Genomic DNA, 22385 nt, shown 5'->3' on the forward strand with positions numbered 1-22385 from the left:
AGTCATTGCATATAGCATGGTATACACATGGCAGTCCCAAACTCCTAATCCATCCCTCACCCGGGCCCATGCCCTTTGGTAACCGCAAGTTTGTCTTCAAAGTCTGTGAGTCTGTATCAGTTCTGCAGCTAAGTTCATTTGTATCCTTTTCGAAGATTCCACATAGAAGGGATATCATTTGATATTTTTCTTTCACTGTGAGACTAAGTGGTGTATGATAATGTCTGGGTCCATCCATGTTGTTGCAAATGGTATTATTTCATTCTTTTTTATGGCTGAGTAATACTCCATTTTATATAATATGTACCACATCTTCTTTACCATTACCCTGTTGATGGACATTTACATTGCTCCCATCTCTTGGCTGTTGTAGTAGTGCTGCAGTGAACACTGGGGTGCACATATCTTTTTTTTTTTTTTAACTGACTGACATTTTATTTTATTTTTTTTTTACAGAATTAAATACATACATTTACACACAATTACATTCACACAGATTATTATAACATGGATCTTAAGAAACAGATTAAGTGACTCCCACTGGAGAAGTGGAATGGAAAATATGCTGAGACAAAGAGGAAATTTATTCTATACTTTATCCCAATTTTATGGCTTTCATCTTTACTACTTAGTTTTATCTATTACATTTCAATTTTTCTTTAAAAATTAGCATTATATTACATTGTTATATTATGCAATTAAAATTTATAAAGAAGAAAGCCTTATATACCATTAAATATTTTATATAGCATAGTACAAAGAATAACAACTGGTAAGCATAACAAAAATAAGATACCCTCTGAAAATAAGTAAAATATAAAATGCATAAGTTGGTTAAAAAAACAGTGTAACTATATAAATATGTCCTCACAATTTGTTCCATCTCATTGATTCTTCAATAAAGGCATTACACCATTCTAGGTGATGTGATAAACAAGACATTATAGACTTTACGTGGTACCATGGTGAGAAATGGTTATTAATAATACAATTGTAGAACTGTATTATTTAATTGTACAGTGGCATTATTTAATTATAATTATCATAAGTTCTTTGATGGAGAGGAAATCAGAATCGGATCTAAGAAGACTTCAGCATTCCAAGAATGATGTCAAATGACCCCCTTCATGGTGGATTATGCACTTATTTACTATGAGATATATTTCTTCTCCAGAGATTCCTTGTTTGTGTATCAATTGTAGATTTTTGGTTTGCAGTTATTCTGAAGTTTTGATGTAAGAGTCTATATGTATATGAGATTGTTTAAAGTTGTTGTTCTCTTAATGGCAAGTTCATCTCCAGTGTCCTGCATTTGTACCCACCTCTTCTCATGATTTCTGATTTTGGTGGTATAATTGTGCATGGATGATTTCATATCTTTACTGTATATATACCTTTACTGGTGAGCCTTGTCATTTGTGGAATTTTTGTTTCTTGTTGCTGATCTTTTCTTTCCTGCCTAGAGTATTTGTTGTAAGGCTGGTTTAGTGTTGCTGAATTCTCTCAGCTTTTGCTTATCTGAGAAGGTTTTGATTTCTCCTTCAAATCTGAATGAGAGCCTTGCTGGGTAGAGTAATCTTGGTTGGAGGTTTTTTCCTTTCATCACGTTGAGTATATCATGCCACTCCCTTCTGGCCTGCAGAGTTTCTGCTGAAAAATCTGCCAATAACCTTATTGGGGTTCCCTTGTATATTACTTGTTTCTTTTCCCTAGCTGCTTTCAAGATTTTCTCTTCGTCTTTCATTTTGGTCAGTTTGATTATTATGTGTCTTGGTGTGTTCCTCCTTGGGTTTATTGTATATGGTACTCATTGTGCCTCCTGGATTTGAGTGAGTGGTTCCTTTCCCATGTTAGGGAAGTTTGGGGCTATTATCTCTTGGAATATGTTTTCTGTCCCCTTCTCTCTCTCTTCTCCTTCTGGCACCCCTGTAATACGGATGTTCGTGCGTTTCACATTGTCCCAGCGTTCTCTGAGACTCTCTTCATTTGTTTTCAATCTTTTTTCTCTTTTCTGTTCTGCATCTGTAATTGCCACTCATCTGTCCTCCACCTCGCTTACTCGTTTTCTGCCTCCTGTATTCTGCTGTTAGCTGCTTCTAGTGAGTTCTTTATTTCAGTTAATGTATTTTGCATCTCTTCTTGGTTAAGTTTTATATCTTGTATCTCTTTGGTTAGTGTTTCCTGTAAGTTTATCCATCTTTGCCTCCAGTTTATTTCCAATGTCTTGCATCATCTTCAGCATCAACAGTCTAAAGTCTTTTTCCTGGAGGCTGAGAATCTCCTCATTGCTTAGCTGATTTTCTGGGGTTTTTCCTTTCTCTCTCATCTGAGTTATAGTTCTCTGTCTTTTCATTTTTATAGGTTTTTGGGGTGGTGACCTTTTTACAGATAGTAGGGTTGTAGCCTCTCTTACTTCTGATGTCTGCCCCCCTTGTGGCTGAAGTCGGTATGGGGGCTTGGTGTAGGCTTCCTGATGGGAGGGGCTGATGCCTGCCCACTGGTAGGTGGAGCCGATTCTAATCCCTCTGGTGGGTGGGGCTTAGTCTCTGGATGGGATTAGGGGCTGCTGTGTGTCTGAGGCTCTTTAGGTAGCCTGTTTCCTGAGGGGCGGGGCTGTGATCCCACCTGGATTGTTGTTTGCCCTGAGGCTTCTCAGAGCTGACGGGTGGGGCCAGATTTTCCCAAAATGGCCCCCTCCAGAGAAAGGCAACTGCTGAATATTCCTGAGAGCCTTGCCCTCAATGTCCTTCCCTCACAACAAGCCATATTCACCCCCGTTTTCCCATGATGTCCTCCAAGAACTGCAGTCAGGTTTGACCTAGGTTCCTGTGGAGACCTCACTCTGCCCTGGGACCTGGTGCACTTGAAAGTCTGTGTGTGCCTTTTAAGAATGGGTCTCTGTTTCCCCCAGTCCTGTGGAGCTCCTGTGCACAAGCCCCGCTGGCCTTCAATGCCAGATGCTCCAGGGGCTCTTTCTCCCAGTGCCAGATCCCCGCATGTGAGGGTTTGATGTGGGGCTCAGAACTCCCACTCCTGTAGGTGAGTCTCTGTGAGCCAGTTAGTTTTCAGTCTGTGGAGCCTCCCACCCGGGAGATGTGGGGTTGTTTATATCACGAAATCACCCCTCCTACCTGTGGATGTGGCCTCCTCTTTTTCTTCTGGAGTAGGGTATGGGTTTCCGGTCCATTTGGGTGGAGATTGCTCAGTCTTTAGTTGTGAATTCTGTTGTTTTCAGGAGAGAAGTTGAGTTCCAGTCCTTCTATTCCGCCATCTTAATCCCGTCTCCTGCACACATATCTTTTTGAATCAGGGCTTTTTCCAGATAGCTACCCAGGAGCAAGATTGCTGGATCATATTTTAGTTTAGTTTTCTGAGGAACCTCCTCAAAAATATTAATATTTTGACAATATTCTTTTAATCCAAAGACATGGTATATCTTTCCATCTGTTTGTGTTATCTTTGATTTCTTTCATTCAAGTTTGCAGAGTACAGGTCTTTTGCCTCTTTAGGGAGATTTATTCCTGGTATTTTATTCTTTCTGATGCCACAGTAATTGGGATTGTTCCCCTAATTTCTCTTTCTGATCTTTCATTGTTAGTATATAGAAACACAGTTTATTTCTTTGTATTAATTTTGTATCCTGCAACTTTACCAAATTCATTGATGAGCTCTAACAGTTTTCTTGCAGCATCTTTGGGATTTTTTAGGTACAGTATCATGTTGTTTACCAACAGCGATAGTTTTCCTTCTTCCTTTCTAATTTGGGTTCCTTTTATTTCTTTTTCTTCTCTGATAGCTATGGCTAGGACTTCCAAAACTGTTGAATAAAAGTGGCTATAGTAGTGGACATCCTTGTCTCATTCCTGGTCTTAGTGGGAATTCTTTAAGCTTAACCAGGAGAAAGATGTTAGCTATTTAAGGGTTTGTCATATATGGCCTTTATTATGTTGAGTTAGGTTCACTCTATGTCAGCTTTCTGGAGGGTTTTGTTTTTTATCAGAAATGGGTGTGGATTTTGTCAAAAGCCTTTTCTGCATCTATTGATATAATCATTTGTTTTTTTGTATCACACTGATTTGTGGTTGTTGAAAACTCATTGCTTCCCTGGGGTAGGTATCTCTTCATCATGGTATATGATCCTTTTAATGTATTGCTGGATTTGGTTTGCTAGTATTTTGTTGAGGATTTTTGCATCTATGTTCATCAGTGATACTGCACCTGTAGTTATCTTTTTTTGTGGTGTCTTTGTCTGGTTTTGGTATCAGGGTGATGGTGCCCTCATAGAATGAGTTTGGGATTGTTGTTTTCTCTGCTGTCTTTTGAAATAGTTTCAGAAGGATAGATATTAACTCTTCTTTAAACATTTGATGGAATTTGCCCATAAAGCTGTCTGGTCCTGGACTTTTGTTTGTTGGAAGATTTTTTTTTTTTTTTGGTCTTTTTTTCTTTTCTAGGGCCGTTCCCGTAGCATATGGAGGCTCCCAGGCCAGGGGACTAATCGGAGCTGTTGCTGCTGGCCAGGCAGCATCTGAGACCTATACCACAGCTCATGGTAATGCCAGATCCTTAACCCACTGAGCAAGGCCAGGGATCGAGCCCGCAACCTCATGGTTCCTAGTCAGATTCGTTAACCACTATGCCACGACAGGAATTCCTGTTGGACGTTTTTAAGTCACAGTTTCAATATCAGTACTTGTGGTGGTCTGTTCATCTTTTCTGTTTCTTCCCAGTTTAGTCATGGGGGAGTATACCTTTCTAAAAATTTGTCCGTTTCTTCTAGGCTGTCCATTTTATTGGTTCTAGGTACTTGTAGTAGTCTCTTATGGTCCTTTGTATTTCTGTGACGTCCATTGTAACTTCTCTTTTTTCATTTCTGATTTTATTGATTTAAGTCCTCTCCCTTTTTTTCTTGGTGAGTCTGGTGAAGGGTTTATCAGTTTTGATTTTTTTTCAAAGAACCAGCTTTTAGTTTCATTGGTCTTTTCTGTTGTTTTGTTTCTATTTCATTTACTTCGTTCTGATCTGGATGATTTCCTCCCTTCTGCTAACTTTGGGTTTTGTTTGTTCTTCTTTCTCTATTTGCTTTAGGTGTAAGGTTAGGTTGAGATTTTTCTTTGAGATTCTTGAGATTTTTCTTGTTTCCTGAAGTAGTCCTGTATTGCTATAGACTTGCCTATTGGAACTGCTTTTGCTGCATTCCATAGGTTTTGGATCATTGTGTCTCCTTGTCTTTTGTCTCTAGGAATTTTTTGATTTTCTCTGTGATTTCTTTAGGGATCCATTGGTTGTTTAGTAGAATATTTAGTCTCTACATGCTTGTGTTTTTTGCAGTTTTTTTTTTCTTATTGATTTCTAGTCTTATAATAAGTCTGTTTTGTCTGATGAGTATTGCTCCTCCAGCTTTCTTTTGATTTCTATTTGCGTGGAATATCTTCTTCTGTCCTCTCACTTTAGGTTTGTATGTGTTCCTAGAACTGAAGTGGGTCTGTATGTCTTGTTTTTATATCAATTCAGCCAGTCTTTTGTTTGGAGCATTTAGTCCATTTACATTTAAGGTAATTATTGATATGTATAGTCTTACTGCCATTTTGTTAATTATTTTGTATTTGTTTTTGTTGGTTTTTTTTTTTTTTTTTTCTTCCCTTCTTTTGTGCTCTTAGTTTGATGACCTTGTCCAGTTGTTGTGTTTGGATTGCTTTTTCTTATTTGAGTGTATATCTATTGTAGATTTTTGATGTGCAGTTACCATGTGGTTTTGATCCAGGAGTCTGTATATACAAGATTCTTTTAAGTTGCTCTCCTTTTAATTGCAACTAGTATCTGCATTTGTATACTCCTCGTGATTGCTGGTTTTGGTGTCATGTTTGTGTGTGGAATATTTCCTACCTTTACTGTATGTTTGCCTTTGCTGGTGATCCTTCTCATTTGTAATTTTATTGTTTCTAGTTATGGCCTTTCTTTTCCACCTAGAGAAGTTCCTTCAGTATTTGTTGTAAAGTTGGTTTAATGTTGCTGAATTCTCTTAGCTTTTGCTTGTCTGTAAAGCTTTTGATGTCTCCTTCAAATCTGAATGAATCTTGCGGGACAGAGTGTTCGTGGTTTTGGTTTTTTCCTTTCATGCTTTTAAGTATATTATCACATTCCCTTCTGGCCTGCAGAGTTTCTGCTGAAAAATCAGCTGATAGCCTTGTTGGGGTTCTCTTGCATTGTTCTTTGTTGATTTTTCCCAGCTACTTTCAGTATTTTCTCTTTGTATTTAATTTTGGTCAGATTGATTAATATGTGTCTCAGAGTGTGGTCCTCGGTTTATTCTATATGGTATTCATTGTGCTTTTTGGATTTGAGTGAGTGAGTCCTCTCCCGTGTTAGGGAAATTTTTGGGTATTATCTCCTTAAATATTTCTTCCAGCCCTTTCTCTCTTCTCCTTCTGGCACCCCTTTAATGCGGATGTTGGTACATTAAAAGTTGTCCCAAAGTTCTCTTAGACTGTCCTCATTTCTTTCTTTCCTTTCTTTGGTTTTTTTTATGGCCTCACCTGCAGCATATGGAAATTCCCAGGCTAGTGGTTGAATTGCAGCTGCCAGCCTATGCCACAGCCATAGCAATGCCAGATCAGAGCTGCACTCTGACCTATGCCACAGCTCGTGGCAATGCCACTGAGCAAGACCAGGGATCTAACCTGCATCCTCATGGATACTAGTCGGATTCTTAACCTGCTGAGCTACAACAGGAACTCCTTTCCTCATTTGTTTTCCTTCTTTTTTATTTATTCTTTTCTGTATCCGTGATTTCCACCAGTCTGTCTTCCACCTTGCTTATTTGTTCTTCTGTCTGCTATATTCTGCTAGTAGTTCCTTCCTTCTAGTGAATGTTTTATTTCAGTGATTGCATTTCACAGCTCTACTACTTTAGATCTTCCATTTCTTTGTTAAGTGTTTCTTGTAGTTTATTGATCTTTGCCTCTAGGTTTTTGTTTTGTTTTTGCCGAGATACTGGATCATCTTTGCTATCATTGTCCTGAAGTCTTTTTCATGGAGGTTCCTTATCTCCACTTCACTTAGCTGTTCTTCTGGAGTTTTGTCTTGTTCCTTCATGTGGCTCATATTTCTCTCTCTCTTCATTTTGTCTCCCTTTCTGTGTGGTCTTCTTTGTGCAGGCTAGACCCATGTAGACTCTCTTGCTTCTAGTGTCTGCCCCGTTGTGGGTGAAGTTGATTCAGGGGCTTGTGGCTGGTTTCTTGATGGAAAGGATTGGTGCCTGCTCACTGGTAGGTAGAGCTGAGTCTTGTCCCTCTGGTGGGTGGGGCTTTGTCTCTGGGTGAGGTTTGAGGCAACTGTATACCTGGGAGGGCTTTAGGCAGCCTGTTTGCTGATGGGTGGGGCTGTGTTCTTAGCCTCTTGTTTAGCCTGGGGTTTCTCAGCCCTGATGGATGTGACCAAATGTTCCCAAAATGGTAGCCTCCAGGGGAGCTCATGCCAATGATTATTCCCAGGACCTTTGCCTCCAATGTCCTGCCCCTACAGCGACCCACAGCCACTCCCTGCTTTCCCAGGGGACCTGCCAAGACCCGCAGGTAGTTACAAATGTTGTCTTAGGTCAGTCTCCCACGGCAATAGAAATAAAAACAAAAATAAACCAATTGGACCTAATTGAACTTACAAGCTTTTGCACAGCAAAGGAAACCATTGGGGAAAAAAGACAACCTAAGGAACAGGAGAAAATAGTTGCAAACGATACAACTGACAAGGGCTTAATCTCCAAAATATACAAACAGTTCTTAAAAGTCAGCAACAACAAAAAAAAAACAATTCACTTGAAAAATGGGCAGAAGACCTAAGTAGACATATCTCCAAAGATGACAAATGGATGGTCAGTTAGTAACATGGTAAAATGCTCCATATCACTAATTATGAGATAAATGCAAATGAAAAATACTATGAGGTACCACCTCACATCAGTCAGAATGGCCATCATTAATAAGTCTGCAAATAACAAATGCAGGAGGGGGTGTGGAGAAAAGAGAACCCTCCTACACTCTTGGGAATGTAAATTGGTACAACCACTAAGGAAAACAGTATGAAGGTACCTCAGAAAACTAAATATAGAACTGCCATATAATCCTTCAATTCCACTCGTGGGCACATATCCAGACAAAATTATAATTCAGAAAGATACATGCACCCCTGTGTTCATTCTAAATCAACATAAGTGTTCAGCACTATTCACAATAGCTAAGACATGGAAACAACCTAAATGTCCATTGACAGTTGAATGGATTAACTGCATGCAACAGAATACTACTCAGCCATGAAAAGCATGAAATAATGGCATTTGCAGCAACATGGATGCAGCTAGAGATTCTTGTACTAGGTTAAGTAAGTCAGAGAAAGGCAAATACCATTATGATATCACTTATGTGTGGAATCTAAAATGTGGCACGAAGGAACCTACCTACAAAACGGAAACAGACTCACGGACATGGAGATCAGACTTGGGATGGTCGAGAGGGAGGGAAGAGAGTGGGATGGACCAGGAGTTTGGGTTAGTAGATGCAAACCATTACATATAGACTGCCCAAGCAGTGAGGTCCTCCCGTTCAGCCAGCGAACTGTATCCCATCTCTTGGGACTGACCAGGATGGAAGATAATACAAGAAAGGGAATGTTAAATAGATACGCCTGTGTCACTTTGCCACACAGCAGAGATTGGCACAACATTGTAAGTCATCTATTCCTTAATAAATAATTTGAAAATTTAAAAAAATTTTCAGAAAATGCTACTGAAGGTGTCCTCTCCCCTGCGTTTCTCTCCTCTTCCGTCTGTTGTCATGGTCTCGCTGGCATCCTAAGAAGACATGACTTTGGGGCCGTGTCTTGGCTTTTGAGCTGTTGGAGTTTTGTTGGTAGAAGCTCACAACTGCGTGTCTTGTCGCAGTCTATGAAGCAAATTGAAGGATATCTGCCAGCGTCCAATTGTCATAATTACAGCATGTGGTGGAAAATGAAAAGGGACAATTAGAGGGAACATTCCTCCTGCCGGAGGAGACAGTGGATGTGGCAGATTTAGCTGCTGACACCCTGTGCTTTGTCAGAGTCTTCGAAGAGCTCCTCCTCCGACAAACCAGGATCAGGGTCAGGTACTGCCGTGCCTGCGTCCAGATTTCTGTGTCTGCAGCTCTGAGATGTACCTCCTTTTTTTTTTTTTTTTTTTTGGCTACACCAATGGCATAGGGAAGGCCCTAGGCCAGAGATTGAATCCGAGCAGCAGCGCCAGATTCTTTAACCTGCTGCCAGGCAAGGGATTGAACCCACACCTCCATAGCAACCTGAGATGCTGCAGCAGGATTCTTGATCCACTGTGCCACAGTGGGAATGCCTGAGAGGTCCCCTCTGTGCTGATGAAATGTCTTGAGCCCCAGGCTCTGCTCAAGTCCCTGGTGCAACTTCATTGTGGTGACATTCTTGATGGTAGTATGTCTGAGCCCACAGGATGACAAATACAGTAATTCGGAGTGCTCATCTTCACAAGAAACACACAACCAGAGCTGGGATTGTCTCTGATAGGGCTGTCATGCTTAGCACGTCCAGGGCTTTAAAATGAAGTCTCCCAGGAGCGTTGTGAACTGTCCAACAGAGGAAGAGAGCAGCTCAGCTCACATCAGTGACTCAGCTGAGACCACTCAGGAATCTTCTGCTACGATGTGGAAGTGTGTCATTGCTGCTCCCCCTGTAAATTTGGGTCTGTTTCTAGGTGGTTTTTTGTTTGTTTCATTTTTTGTCTTTTTAGGGCTGCACCCAAGGCATGTGGAGGTTCCCAGGCTAGGGGTCAAATCGTAGCTGTAGCTGCTGGCCTACACCACAGCCGCATCAACATGAGATCCTACACCACAGTTCATGGCCACACCAGATCCTTAACCCACTGAGTGAGGCCAGAGATTGAACCTGCGCCCTCAGGGATGCTAGATCTGTTTGCTGAGCCACAAAGGGAACTCGTTTCTTGTTTTTTTGGGGGTGGGGGCAAGATGGGGGCAGCACGCAAGGCTTGTGGAAGTTCCAGGGCCATTGCAGTGACACACGCCATATGCTTAATCTGCTAGGCCACCAAGGAACTCTTGGTCTGTTTCTTTAGGGAAACATTTCCAAGCTGTCATTTTCATTGTCTTCCTTCCTAATGTTCACATGAACTATATGTATATTTGGTGTATTGCTGGTTTTGTTATGTGATGAGATTTATCTTTTTCTCTTTTATTTAAAATACAGAATTTGGAGAAAAGTAATATATCAAAGAAAACTGACATAGGTGAGTAATGATTTCTTTTTTAACTTAAGAGTATGTCTCCAGGTGTATTTCTTGTAAATTATATTTCGGTGGAATAAATTTTTCTTTCTGATTTTATTTCCCGGATACATATTGTCCCAGTAGTTTGCTGTTGCCCCGGTCCAATGTTGAGAGCATCACGAAGACTTGGGGAGAACACTTTTCTGCTTGACATACTGGAAGTAACAGCTAACATGTTGGATTTAATTTTCTCAGCCACAGTTACTGAGTTTCCAATAAGGGCAGATTCCTGTGCCACGGGTACGGTGGGGGCTACGGTGAATATGAGACCGTGTGTTCTTAGTGGCGCACACTTAGCAGGAGGAAGGGTCAGCCCTGGCGTTTGCTCACACCCCCTCCTCCTGGAGCCCGGTCACCACTGCTGACCCACAGGCAGCCCATCCCCTTTGGGTCAGCTTAGCAACCAAGACTTGTGTCAAACTGGCCCGAGGGCCCTGGGGCAGAGGCGGCTCCTGGCTTCTGTGCAGACACACGGCCCTTCCTCACTGCCCTCAGCATCCTTATCTGCATCCCCTGGAAACACATCTTTCTCCTCCATGTATTGGGAGCGTCTTCAGGGATATGACTGTGAGTCGGTCTTTTTTGGGGGGATTCCGAGGGAAACAGGCCCTGGGTGTTGATGGCAGGGCAGGACTGCCCCTCTGCGCCTTGGGTCCCTTCCCAAAGGGTGTGAACTTGGTCATGGGCCATGGAGACGGGGAGGTGGGCCTTTCCTTCCTTGGCCCTCCTTGCCTGGGCCTGGACCCTGAAGGGTGTAGACAGCAGAAGAGGACCCCCATTGGAGGTGGGGAGGGATGGGCGTGTGGAGACACAGAGATGTGAGCTGAAGTCTTCGTGTCTGAGAGCAGCTGTGTTTAAAGGGCCACCGTGATCCCTTGCTCTGTCTTCTCTGTTGTAAAACTCTGCGTGGCTCGGCCATTCCTCAGAGGAGATTTTAAATGCTTAGATTATCTCTGAGTCTGACCCTCACGGGTCTGGGCATTTGTCTGTGTATTTATTTCATGGGAGCTGGGGGGCCTCCTTGTAGGAAACAGTTCTTAAATGAACAGTGACCCTAGTCTGGAGCATGGGCTTGAACGTACCAGGGGAAGCTACCTGGACAGGTGAGTCTACATTCTCGCGGTTGCACATGGCAAATCTGGTGCTACTGGACTTGGTTTCAGTTCATTTCAAGAAGACCCAGAGGGCTTCTTTCCACAATTTAATGTGTGTCTACAGGACGCAGACTTGGCCTGGGGCGGGGTGGGGGGTTGGGGGTGGGGGGGTAGCTGGCGGAGCAGCTGTCGCAGGCGGAGCAGAGCCTGGGTCCTGGTGTCACAGTTCTCAGGGCTGCGGGCCACTCCAAGAGCGGAGTGGGCTTTTTTTCCTCTTTTGACACATTGCCTAGACAGTGCGTTCAGGAGTCACCATCGGTCTTACGACACAGGGGTGCGACACAGGGGGAGGGAGAGTGTGTGTGTGCATGTGCGTGTGCGCGCGTGCGTGTTTATCCCTCAGCCTTGACTCATGGGCTGTTTGTTATGCAGCTTTTGTCAGAAAAACATCCCATTGATTTCTCATCCGACAGACAGCAGCGTGAGCAAGGCCATGTTTCCAGGCCGCTCTGCCCGGGGGAGGCTAGCGCTTGGTGCTGCGGCGTCAGCTGGGCAGGAGTGGAGGGGCTCCGGCCGCTTTCGGCCCCTCGGCAGAGCCCATCCTCCGGCGGGGACCCCCTCCGCCGGCGTCGGTCGGCCTCCTGAGAGCTCCCGCAGCCGCCCTTGCCGCAGCCCTTGCCGCAGCCTTGACCGGGTCTCTCTTCCCTCTCTCGCTCGTCGTGACGGTCGGGCTCTTCGAGTGCGACCCATGTGTCCCTCGTTCTGGAGGACACACCACGACCCTCTGTCTGGAGATGTGACCGGGTCTGCTGAAGGCAGCTGCCGGGGTTTCAGGACGTGTCCGCGCGTGTGAGAAATGAGGCATCGTCTCGTTTGGCTCCGCGGCCTGGGCGGTGGGACTGGGGGGAGGGGACGGCAGAACCCGAGCCGCCCACCCCCCACCCCCAAGGTGAGCCCGGCGTCGGGCTGCAGCCTGGCCGCGTCGGTGCGGATGGGGAGAGGCGGGCGGTGGAGGGGCGACCTGCGCGGTCCTGGGTCTTTTCTGAGTGGGGGCGGGGCGAACGGCTTGTGGGTGACGCGCCATCGTCGCCCCGTCAGGAGTGGCCGCTGGGGACGCCCTTCTTCCTGGGCCTCGTCGCAGGCGGCTCCCCTTCCCTCTCGCTGTGCCGCTCAGGCCCTGCGCTCCCGGTGCCTCCCAGACGTCACTGCCCTGTGTTGGGTGAGCCCTCCCTTAGGTGTCCCCAGGGTCAGTGTCCTCATCACATCCTCGGGGGCCCTGCTCTCTGGGGCCCCACATGACTCTGGGGCCCTTGCCCACCGAGCCAGCCCCTTGGGGTGGCAGATGCCTCCTTCCTGACGTGACCTCCTGACCCAGCCTTCGCCTCAGACTTTATCACGCTGCTCCTGTGTCCCTTTCTCAGAAATGCCTGGTGACTCTCTGATCTCCTGCCCTGGCTGCTGCAGAGATAAGCTGGGCTGTGGGCTCTGTGATAACCCCCTCTGTGTTCCCCGTTGAGCTGCTACCCTCTGTGCCCGAGTCTGCAACAAACTGCTGCGTTTTAAAGGAAATGCAAGAGACACCTTCCCAGAAACGCTCCCTGCCGGGTGCCCTCCTCTGTCCCTGGCCTCCTGCTTGGCTGCGCAGTGACACTCACCTCGTGTTGTGTCTGCGTCCTCTGAGCGAGTCTCAGGGCCTCCCAGGCTGGGGCCACACTTGCTCCTTTTGTGTCCTGGACGCTCGCACTTAGGACAGGCCTGGAGATGGGTGCTGAGTGAGGGCACGGCGAGTGCGAGGTCCAAGCACGTGAACAAGAAAGCAGGGGAAACAAATACAACGAATGCAACGCCCAGCACAGGACCCGGTACAGGAAAAGCAGAAGAACTGCCTTTTTTTTCTTGCCGAGCCTCTTCCCTGCGTGGAAGAACTGCTGTCTCTGCAAATAGTGGGGACGTTGTGATCTGGTAGACGAGGTGGCGGGAGGTGATGACAGGCAGGATTTTGACAGGTGGAGCTGCTCTTTGAAAAAATGTATTAGGAGTTATTTTGAACATACAGGAAGCTATAAAGAGGAGTATGAACATCCATGTATCGAGTCCTCAGGTGAAGAAATAAGACATTCCTAATGCAGCGCAGGCCGTTAAACCCATTATCTCGGTTTGGTGCTCAGCATTCTCAGGCAGCCTTTTATGCTTCCACATCCTACTTGATATGTATACGTGCATGTCTATAGCGTATGTCCATTTCATATACATTTGTGGTCTTATTTTTGAAAACTGTGGATGTGTGTTGTGTGGTTGTGCCTTCGCAGCTTGCTTTTTTGTGTCCTACCTGTAGGCTTCATCTCCAATACCCATCTGGATTGATCCACGTACTGCCGGTTAAATCTTTCTTGCTCTCTAGGAGGCTCGTTTGTGTGTCTTGTTAGGGGTATCTGGTTTGCTCCAGCTTTTTCTTGCTGCTCTGAGCCCTCTGGTTATGCACCCTTGTCCACACAAGTGAGGGTTTCTCAAGGATGCCTGATAGGAGTGGAGTTTCTGGGTCATCAGGAGTGTGCATCTTCACCTTTATTAAAATTTGGAGAAATTACTCTCTGAGGTTTAGTGACTCCATTCTTAACAAAAATGAGTCTTTTTCATTTTGAGAAGTCAGTTATGCTAATGTTTCAGATAGCGTGGATCACAGATTACATCTCAGTTGAAATAGAAGACACCCGTTTAAGCAATATCTATGTGTCTGGTTTATAGAGCCAAAAAGCTGTTTTAAAATAGAAAGAAGGGAGTTCCCTTGTGGTGCAGTGGGTTAAGGATCCAGCATTGTCACTGCAGCGGCTCGGGTTGCTGCTGTGGCATGGGTTTGATCCCTGGCCCAGGAACTTCCACATGCTGCAGGTGTGGCCAAAGAAAATAAAATGGAGATTTGTATGTGGAAGGTTCATATTTATATAAATTCCTGCAAAGAAAAAATTAGGTCATATTCAGGAGGTTGTTCAGCCTTGCCTTTTCAATTTTTTATAGAGTTTTAACCAAAGAACATTTGGGATTATTTTCAGGATCTCGATGGCTCACTGTGGAGCTATTTGTTGAATATTTAAGTGAACAAATGAGTGGAACTGCAGAACTGAACACAAGAACGATAAGATATAATGGAACAGAATTAAAACCAAGCTTGTCCCTGAGGCAGGGTGTTAAGGGGAGACTCTCACGGTGGGGGGAGGGTCCCCATGTTGATTTACTGTCATCCTGGCTGGAGGCTGCAATTTCATGTGACGTCTGCCTTCAGCCAACTCCCCGTCTGGTGGCAGGGTCGTGATACAGCAGCTGTTTTTTCTTTCTCACAAGCTCCTGACGTGCCCTCCAGTGTGGGCCCTGAGTCTCCCCCTCTGTGGGCGAGACCTCTCTGATGGTCTCCCCTGGTCAGGAGGGGGTGACAAGCTAGGGCTGCCCCTCCGCCAGCCCCTGTCAAGACGCAGACTGCCCTGAGCCTGGGTCCAGCTGCCACATACTGCCAGTCCTGCCCATGGGCTTTAGCAGCCCTGCTGCCGTGGAACCGTGGCTGTTTTCCTGGAGATAAGAGTTCATCCTGGCCAGGTGTCTTGTGAGTGCCACCTTGAAGGGCCGTCCGGAGCAGCCGTGAGGTAGAGTGTTCCTGTGCTGGGGCTGCTGAAATTAAGCAAAGTGCCACCAACTGCGTGGCTTAAACAGAAACTGGTCTCCCGGTCCTGGAGGCTGGTTGGCTTCCTCTTAGGCCTCCCTCCTGGGCATGTGGGTGCCTGTCTTCTCCCTGTGTCTTCGCAGCACCCTCCCTCTGTGCGGCTCTTGTCCAGATTTCCTCTTTTTATGAAGAGCCACGTATATCGGAGTAGGACCTGCATGAATGCCCTCACTTGAACTTGATTGCTTCTGTAAAGACCCTGTTCTGTATAAGGTCACACTCTGCGGGGGTTAGGGAGAAGTTTGGGGGTGCCATGCAGCTCGCAGAACTGCACCCTGTAGGTCGCAGCACCCTGTAGGATCACGTATGGGTGTTAAAAGGCTTCTTGCAAACGCTGGGTTTTCAGTGACAAGGGAGGTGCGTGTCCTACTTCCCACGTTTACATTTGCATACTTTTGACAGATGCAGGAGCAAACTCACAGTTTGTTACGCAGACTTAGTCTAGTACAGACAGCTTGTTTACTTGCTAACTTCTAGGAAGGAAGTTTCAGAGATCAGTTGAAAGAGAGATTTTTGTCACTAGATTTACAAAGAAATTGATTTTTTTTTTTTCCCCTGAAGAGTTTATTGCCTGATATCTTGCCTTGTGGCTGTTTTTGTTCTTGTTGCTGTTTCATTTTGGTGTTTTTAAACTTGTTTTCAAGTTTCATTCACTGTTTAAAAAAAAAAACTGAAAACTTTTTGTTGTTGTTGTTCTAGATTTAAAAGAAATTGTATTTGTCATCCAGAGTCAAAGTAATTCTTTTCATGCAAAGAAAGCTGAACAGTTAAAAAAAAGCATCTTAAAGCAAGCTGCAGACCTTACACAGGTATGTAGAGATGTTTGGGAGGTCTGATAATGACTTCTTTCTTGATACATTGGTGTTTTCCGAAGCTCTTGATCCACAGAGAGTCAATTTTATTTGGATGCGGATACCTCTTCTGATCTGTTTTGCTGGCTTAATTTGGATTGTTTATTCTTTAAAATGCTCTAGTTAATTCCTAACGCTCAAAGCATCATATTCTAAATTGTATATGTCTATATGTGTGTATATAGGGAGAGAACTATATCAGTGATAGGACTTTGCTGGTTTCATCATACAGGGTAATAGAAAAAGGTAGAAGAAATAATTTTTGAAAGGCAGGGCTTAAAATAGCAAAGACAATTAATGTTCAAAATTTGGGTAACAAGTTCTAAGGCAATTTTTATGTTGAAATAACATTTTCATTAACCTTAGTGCAGTGCTTCTTCTCTGAATCTCTTAATCTGTTTTTTAATTGGGTAGTATTAATTGAACTTTCTGATTTATAATGGATTGTCTGAGAAGGATTATGGAGAAAGGTGGACACATACAGGTATATTTTAATAATGTTTTAAAATCGGCATGTATGGAATTTAAATCTGTTCTGAACGATGCTGGGGGTTGGGGCAAAGGGAGCTGCCACATGGGAGTTTTCTTCTTTAGCCAAGCAAAGAAATTGCTCCCAGCCCACCACGCTACATGGCTGTGGTCTTCAAGACAGAAGTGCTGTCCAGAGGTAAAAGCCATGGATCGCTCTGATGGGGGACCTGTGTTTGGGACAGATGGCTTGCTCTGTGTTGCCAGCTGCTTGGAAAGAGCAAGGGAAACATGAACAGCCTTAATGGTGTTCAAGGTTAAGGCACTGCTGACAATCACGTTTCTTGTCTCAGTCTTTTAGTGCTTTATGTATGAAATTCACCCAGGGAGTTCCCGTTGTAGCTCAGTGGTAATGAACTGGACCCGCATCCATGAGGACGGGAGTTCATTCCCTGGCCTTGCTTGGTGGGTTAAGGATTTGGCGTTGCCGTGAGCTGTGGTGTAGGTCACAGACGTGGCTTGGATCCCTTGTGGCTGTGGTGTAGGCTGGCCGCTGCAGCTCCAATCGGACCCCCAGCCTGGGAACTTCCATATACTGAGGGTATGGCCCTAAAAAGACCAAAAAGAAAAAAAAGTCGTCCAAACTCCGTGAGTCCCCAAGATCCTTGGTTCTTCTACTTGGAGTCTTGAGCCTTCTCAAGGGAGAGGAAAGAGTTGTAGGTTCTAGACAGGTGTGTTTTTTGATAATTGGAGATAGGAGCAGCTTGATGAATTCAAAATTCTTCTTTGCCTGGAAACCCAACTTTGGAGATCTTCTTCTACTGAACCTTCTCAGATTCCATCAGAGAGGAAGACAGGCAGCAGCCTTTTTGGGTACATTTCCTCCATGGGCCCTGGTATAGGCTGCTGCGGGGAGGGGGAGCCAGGAGCCCACACGGTCCCCCAGTTGGGTCCAGACCAGCTTTCCTGGAGGTGCTCCGTCGGCCTTGGCCATTAACCCACACTGCGCAGTCATGGATGGTGTCAGGACGGGGTGCTGTGTCATTGGAATTCAGGTGTGAATTAAGGGTGGGGATACCTCTGTGCTCCTTGTTCCCAGAAATAGCCTCCCTCTCATAGAGGCACATTCATGTGTGTTTCAGATGCTGCGTCTTGCCCATTTCCTCGGGCTGATAGTCCTTGCTGTTCATGGGGATGGTTACGTACTTTGCCAGCCAAGGCCAGTTGATTGAGTAGATACACCCCCAGTCGTTCCTCTATTTGTCAGCTCCCTTTGTGGGTTTTTTGGTTTGTTTGTTTGTTTTGGCTTTCTTTGTGTGTTCAGATGGGTATGCATTGCTGGTTCACAACCTGCCTTTTCCTCCTCCAGGGAACCAGGGGCAGGACCGAGCTCCAAGGACTTGGTTTACTGGGGGTGGTGTGGGGTGAGAAGGCCTGTGGGTAACTTACAGATTATAGGTGTCCCTTCTTTTCAGCCTTGGAGGCGGAAGTTGCTGTTAGGGGCTGGAACACCTGCTTCTTCGGGAGGCTCTGGTGCTCTTCAGAGGCTTGGGCCCAGGTGCAAGACCAGGAGACGTTTAAAACGGGCCGTGGACTCACGGGAGGATGGTTCCAGGCTCCCGTCTGAGCAGAGCTAGGCAGTGCCATCCATGGATGGAGAATGTGTGTGTCGCTCAGGGGTCAGGCCAGGGTGGCAGCAGCAGAGGCCTGGGAACCTCTTGTGCTCCTTTCCTTTGGCCCTGACAGTCTCACAGAGCTTGAAGGGCCGTCTCTGATCCCAGCTTCGTTTCCCACCTCTCATCCCCTTGCACTTACTTTGCTGATAATGTCACCCTCTTTGTGGTCCCTGGGTCACCCGTTGTGCCATGCCTCTGTGGCCTTGCACAGCATCACCTCACCTGCACAAGCCCCTGGCCGGATCCTGGTGAAGCCTTTCTGTGCAGTGTCTACACCCGCAGGAACAAATCCCTTCCTCTTCAGTTCCACTTTTATTGTATACTTTCCTCTTTGTGCTGTTTTGGTTGGTTTTAACTTTCGAGAGCAGAGAGTGTGTCTTAGTTTTTGAAGCCTCAGATCCAAGCACAGAGCTTTCCACGTACTGATCCCGAGTTCTCAGTGAATGTTAATTGAATGAACTCCCTGAAACTTAATAGCTAGTTTTTCCTTACTCTTTTCTCTTGTAATAGAAATTTCCTTTTATTTCTCTTACTGCATAGTCACCTTTTTTAAATGATTTTTTTTAATTGAAGTGTAGTGGATTTATAATGTTGTGTTAGTTTCTGGTGTACAGCAAAGTGATTCAGTTACATATGTGCTTTTTTTTTTTGGCTGCACCTGCAGCATATGGAGGTTCCTGGGCCAGGGATCGAATTTGTGCCACAGCTGCTGCAGCACCAGATCCTTAACCCACTGAGCCACAAGGGAAGTTCCAGTTATATATATTCTTTTTCAGATTCTTTTCCATTATACGTTATTACAAAATATTGCATATAGTTCCCTGTGCTATACAATAGGTCCCTGCTGTTTGTCTGTATGTAGCCACGTACATGTGTTCATCCCAAACTCCTAATTTAAGCCTCCTTCGTTCCTCTTTGGGAAGTTTGTTTTCTATGTCTGTGCGTCTGTTTCTGTTTTATAAATAAATTCATTTGTACCATTTTTTAAGATTCCACGTGTCAGGGATATTATGATATTTGTCTCTCTGTGACTTTGCTTCATGGGATAATCTCTAGGTCTCTCCATGTTGCTGCAGGTAGCATTATTTCCTTCTTTCTTACAGCTGAGTACTACACCACGTCGCCTTTATCCATTCCTCTTTCCCTGGCCACCTAGGCTGCTTCCAGGTCTTGGCTGTTGTAAATAGTGCTGCTATGAATACGTTTTTTTCCTTCTTTTTGGCGGCCCCGAGGCATATGGAGTTCCTGGGCTAGGGATCAGATCCAAGCTGCAGTTGTGACTTGCCCTGCAGCTGCGGCCACGCCGGATCCTTAACCTACTGTGCCCAGCGGGGATTGACCCTGCGTCCCTAGGGCTCCAAAGACGCTGCCAGTCCCTTTTCGGCACAGTGGGATCTCCTGCTGTGAGCATTTTGAACACACGTACACGCACACACACTCACACACATGCACACGCACACACACTCACACTCGTATGAACTCAAGGGTTCTTTGAAGGCAGGGGCTTCGGCTTGTTCTGCTTTGGTCTCTCCACAGCACCTTCCACACAGGACAGGCGAACTGAATCCAGAAGAAACTGAACAAATGAAAACTCGTTGTTATTTTAAATTATTTTATCAACACTTTTTTTTCTTAAGTCGATGAGGGCCAGCACCTCTCATATTAAGTGTAACAAGTGTTTCCCTTCTGGCCGGGAAAGCCGCAGTTCAGGGGGAAGAGAAGGAGGAGACACTGAGCATGAGTTGGGGCTTGGAAAGTACGAGCTCACGGGTAAATACGTTTCTGAGGGACAGTATGTGAAGGACCAGGACAGTCACGACTGCTTCCACAGGGACAGTCACCGGCTGCTTCCACAGGGACACGTGGCAGTGACGGAGGAAGGAGGAGATTTAGCTCCCCCACCCCCACAGTCCATTTGGGGGCCAGGGTGGGCGGCTTTGCTCAGGTTCCTTCTGTCTGGTTACTTTGCCGTAAGCTGAGAGGCCAGTCCTCGCCTCCTGCTTGATGCTGGCCGACCCCCCTTCTGTCTGCGTGCTGGTGTGTGGACAATGGGCAGCTTCCTTTTAAGGAATAACCTTGAAATGGTACCCATGCAGTATTAGGAACTTTTTTCATGAATCTTTGATTGTCAGTGTTTAAAATTTAGAAAACAGTTTCATTTGTCTCAAGTATGAAACTTTTCTGGCTCTGTTCTGTGCTTCTCTTTAGCTCCATAGGCTCATACCTAATTTTTATTGTCCTTCACATTTAGTTTGCAGTTTAGACCACCTGTTCAGCCGGTGACTTAGATTGCCACTAGGTGGCAATGTTGGTTTTACATTTAAAGACACCTAATTAAGCAGTGTCATCAAGCAAACCCCTCTCTCCGGGCATCTAACTTCTGTGATAATAAGCAGAGTCTAGACCCGAGCAATAGGAAACCTTCCTTTAATTATCAGATAGTCTGTTTGTCTTATTCTCAAGTTCTTCCCTAGGATGGAAGGCAGCTATGAGTACTGAAGTGGTTATGATAGAACTTTATTTTTAGCACTTAGATTTAATTTGCTGATAAGCTCAAGGGTGTATGGTTATGATTTAGGTAACTTCATATTTGGGTTAATAAGCCTTTTGGTAGTTGAAATGGCTGGAAAGATTTTAGAGTTTGCAACTGTACACGATCCTGGTTAGCTTTTTTTTCTCTGTAGAGTTCTTTATATGGCACATGTGATTGAAAGTCAAATTTATTCCATGAATAGCATTGTGGAGATGCACAGATTGTCCGAAACTCACATTGGTCTGCAGACAGCAATTGAGGCGTTGATGAGATACCCTAACCTAGAACTACATGGAAATAGAGAAGAAGATTCACTGCAGAGTATCAAACACCAAGGGGCACAGAACTTAGGGGAGCACAGTCACCTTAAGACGCAGGGAGTGGCTTCCTAGTTACAGCTTGACTGGAACTGGATTTAAGAAACTGACATGTTCTGGAGGAGGAATTGATGGCTCAAAGTCGTCAGCCCTGGAGGCCGAGGATGGCTGAATCCTCAGAGTTGTCAGGGCGCCCCCAGCGCTGGGGTGGGGGGCGGGCTGGCTCCTCCTCCAGGGGCTCAGTCCCTGGTTTGCCAGGTGTGCCTCTCAGGGAACAGGATGTCACCTGGGACCTGAACCACGAAGTCTTCAGGTTGCAGGTTCGGTTTTCTCCATAGATTTGCCCACCGTGAGCATCCACAGAAGTTCTTAGGGAGGAATCAGTGGTGAGTTTTATCATCCGAATATTTATCTGATGGCCCAAAATAGCTGTTCCTCCCACACTACCAGATGTCTAGAACTGCTGTTTATTTATTCATTATTCCTGTCGGGTTTGTGCTTGACGATGGAATCTGCCAAAAATTAAGGTGCAGAAATTTAATGGCTGTGCTTCTGCTTCTAGCTGTTCTCTTTTGCTTCAGCAGCTCTTTCCCTGTGCCTGTTTCACCTCACGCTGCTAAAATGCAGTCTTATTAAAAAACACAAACATTTTTCATCCTCCTAATGTGAGTATAGAAACAGAAGCCTAAATGAACAGTCTATCTGAAAATTCTGTCTTTGGAGCTGTGACCAGAGCGGTGAACCTGCTGTCCTAGATTTCTGAAATAATCTAGGTCATTGCGAGTTGTCGCTCCCATTGCCAGGTAGAGGCTTGTCACGCCGTTCATAATGGTTCTGACGTTGGCAGTGACGTGTATTTCTTCTAATCCGGAAGCCAGGGGACTCTACCAAGGGCTTCCTGGCGCGGAGGCCCATTCCCGATGGCCGTGGGGCAGCGAGGAAGAGGGTGTTAGAAGGGTGCTCTGGTTCTTAGAAGTCCGTATAAGGTCGAGGGTCGTGGTCTCACAGAGAAGCGGCTGTCTCATCGGTGGAAATTGGACGTCCCGCACAAGCATGTAAAACATCTATCCAGCAAATGTTAGTTGGGCATCGATGGTTGTATTAGGGGTTGCAGGCAGTGCCGGTGGCCCTTGAGAAAGACGACAGTCATGGAGCCGTTGAGGAAGTAGAGCCATGTGTCAAGCATACACAGTGCGGCCTGTGCCGCTGAGGCCTGAGGGGACCTGTCACATCAGGCGGGAGAGGCGGGAAGTCAGCTGGAGGGACGTCGGTTTAGAACAGGGGTCTGCAAGGCTGGCTGCCACGATGCCAGGGGACGGGCCTCTGTGAGGCACAGTTTGGGGACTGGGAGTAGAGTCTCTCAGCAGGAACAGGGGGCTTTTTAGCTTGAAATGG

General features: G+C 45.6%; 1 protein-coding gene across 1 annotated transcript in view; it reads left to right on the forward strand.

Annotated features, from left to right (window-relative positions):
- The window catches only part of B3GLCT (beta 3-glucosyltransferase), a 115765-nt gene that overhangs the window by 18910 nt on the left and 74470 nt on the right, over positions 1-22385 (forward strand). Inside the window, exons 4-5 of the mRNA XM_021065554.2 lie at positions 10261-10300; positions 15845-15954. Of these exons, the coding sequence (XP_020921213.2) occupies positions 10261-10300; positions 15845-15954 (150 nt within the window). The remainder of the gene's footprint in view (positions 1-10260; positions 10301-15844; positions 15955-22385) is intronic.

The sequence above is a fragment of the Sus scrofa genome, chromosome 11 (assembly GCF_054392235.1).
Source record: "Sus scrofa isolate SSC_HxYL_T2T_F1_AM1 chromosome 11, Sscrofa_HxYL_maternal_Yorkshire_Landrace_v2.0, whole genome shotgun sequence".
NCBI lineage: Eukaryota > Metazoa > Chordata > Mammalia > Artiodactyla > Suidae > Sus > Sus scrofa.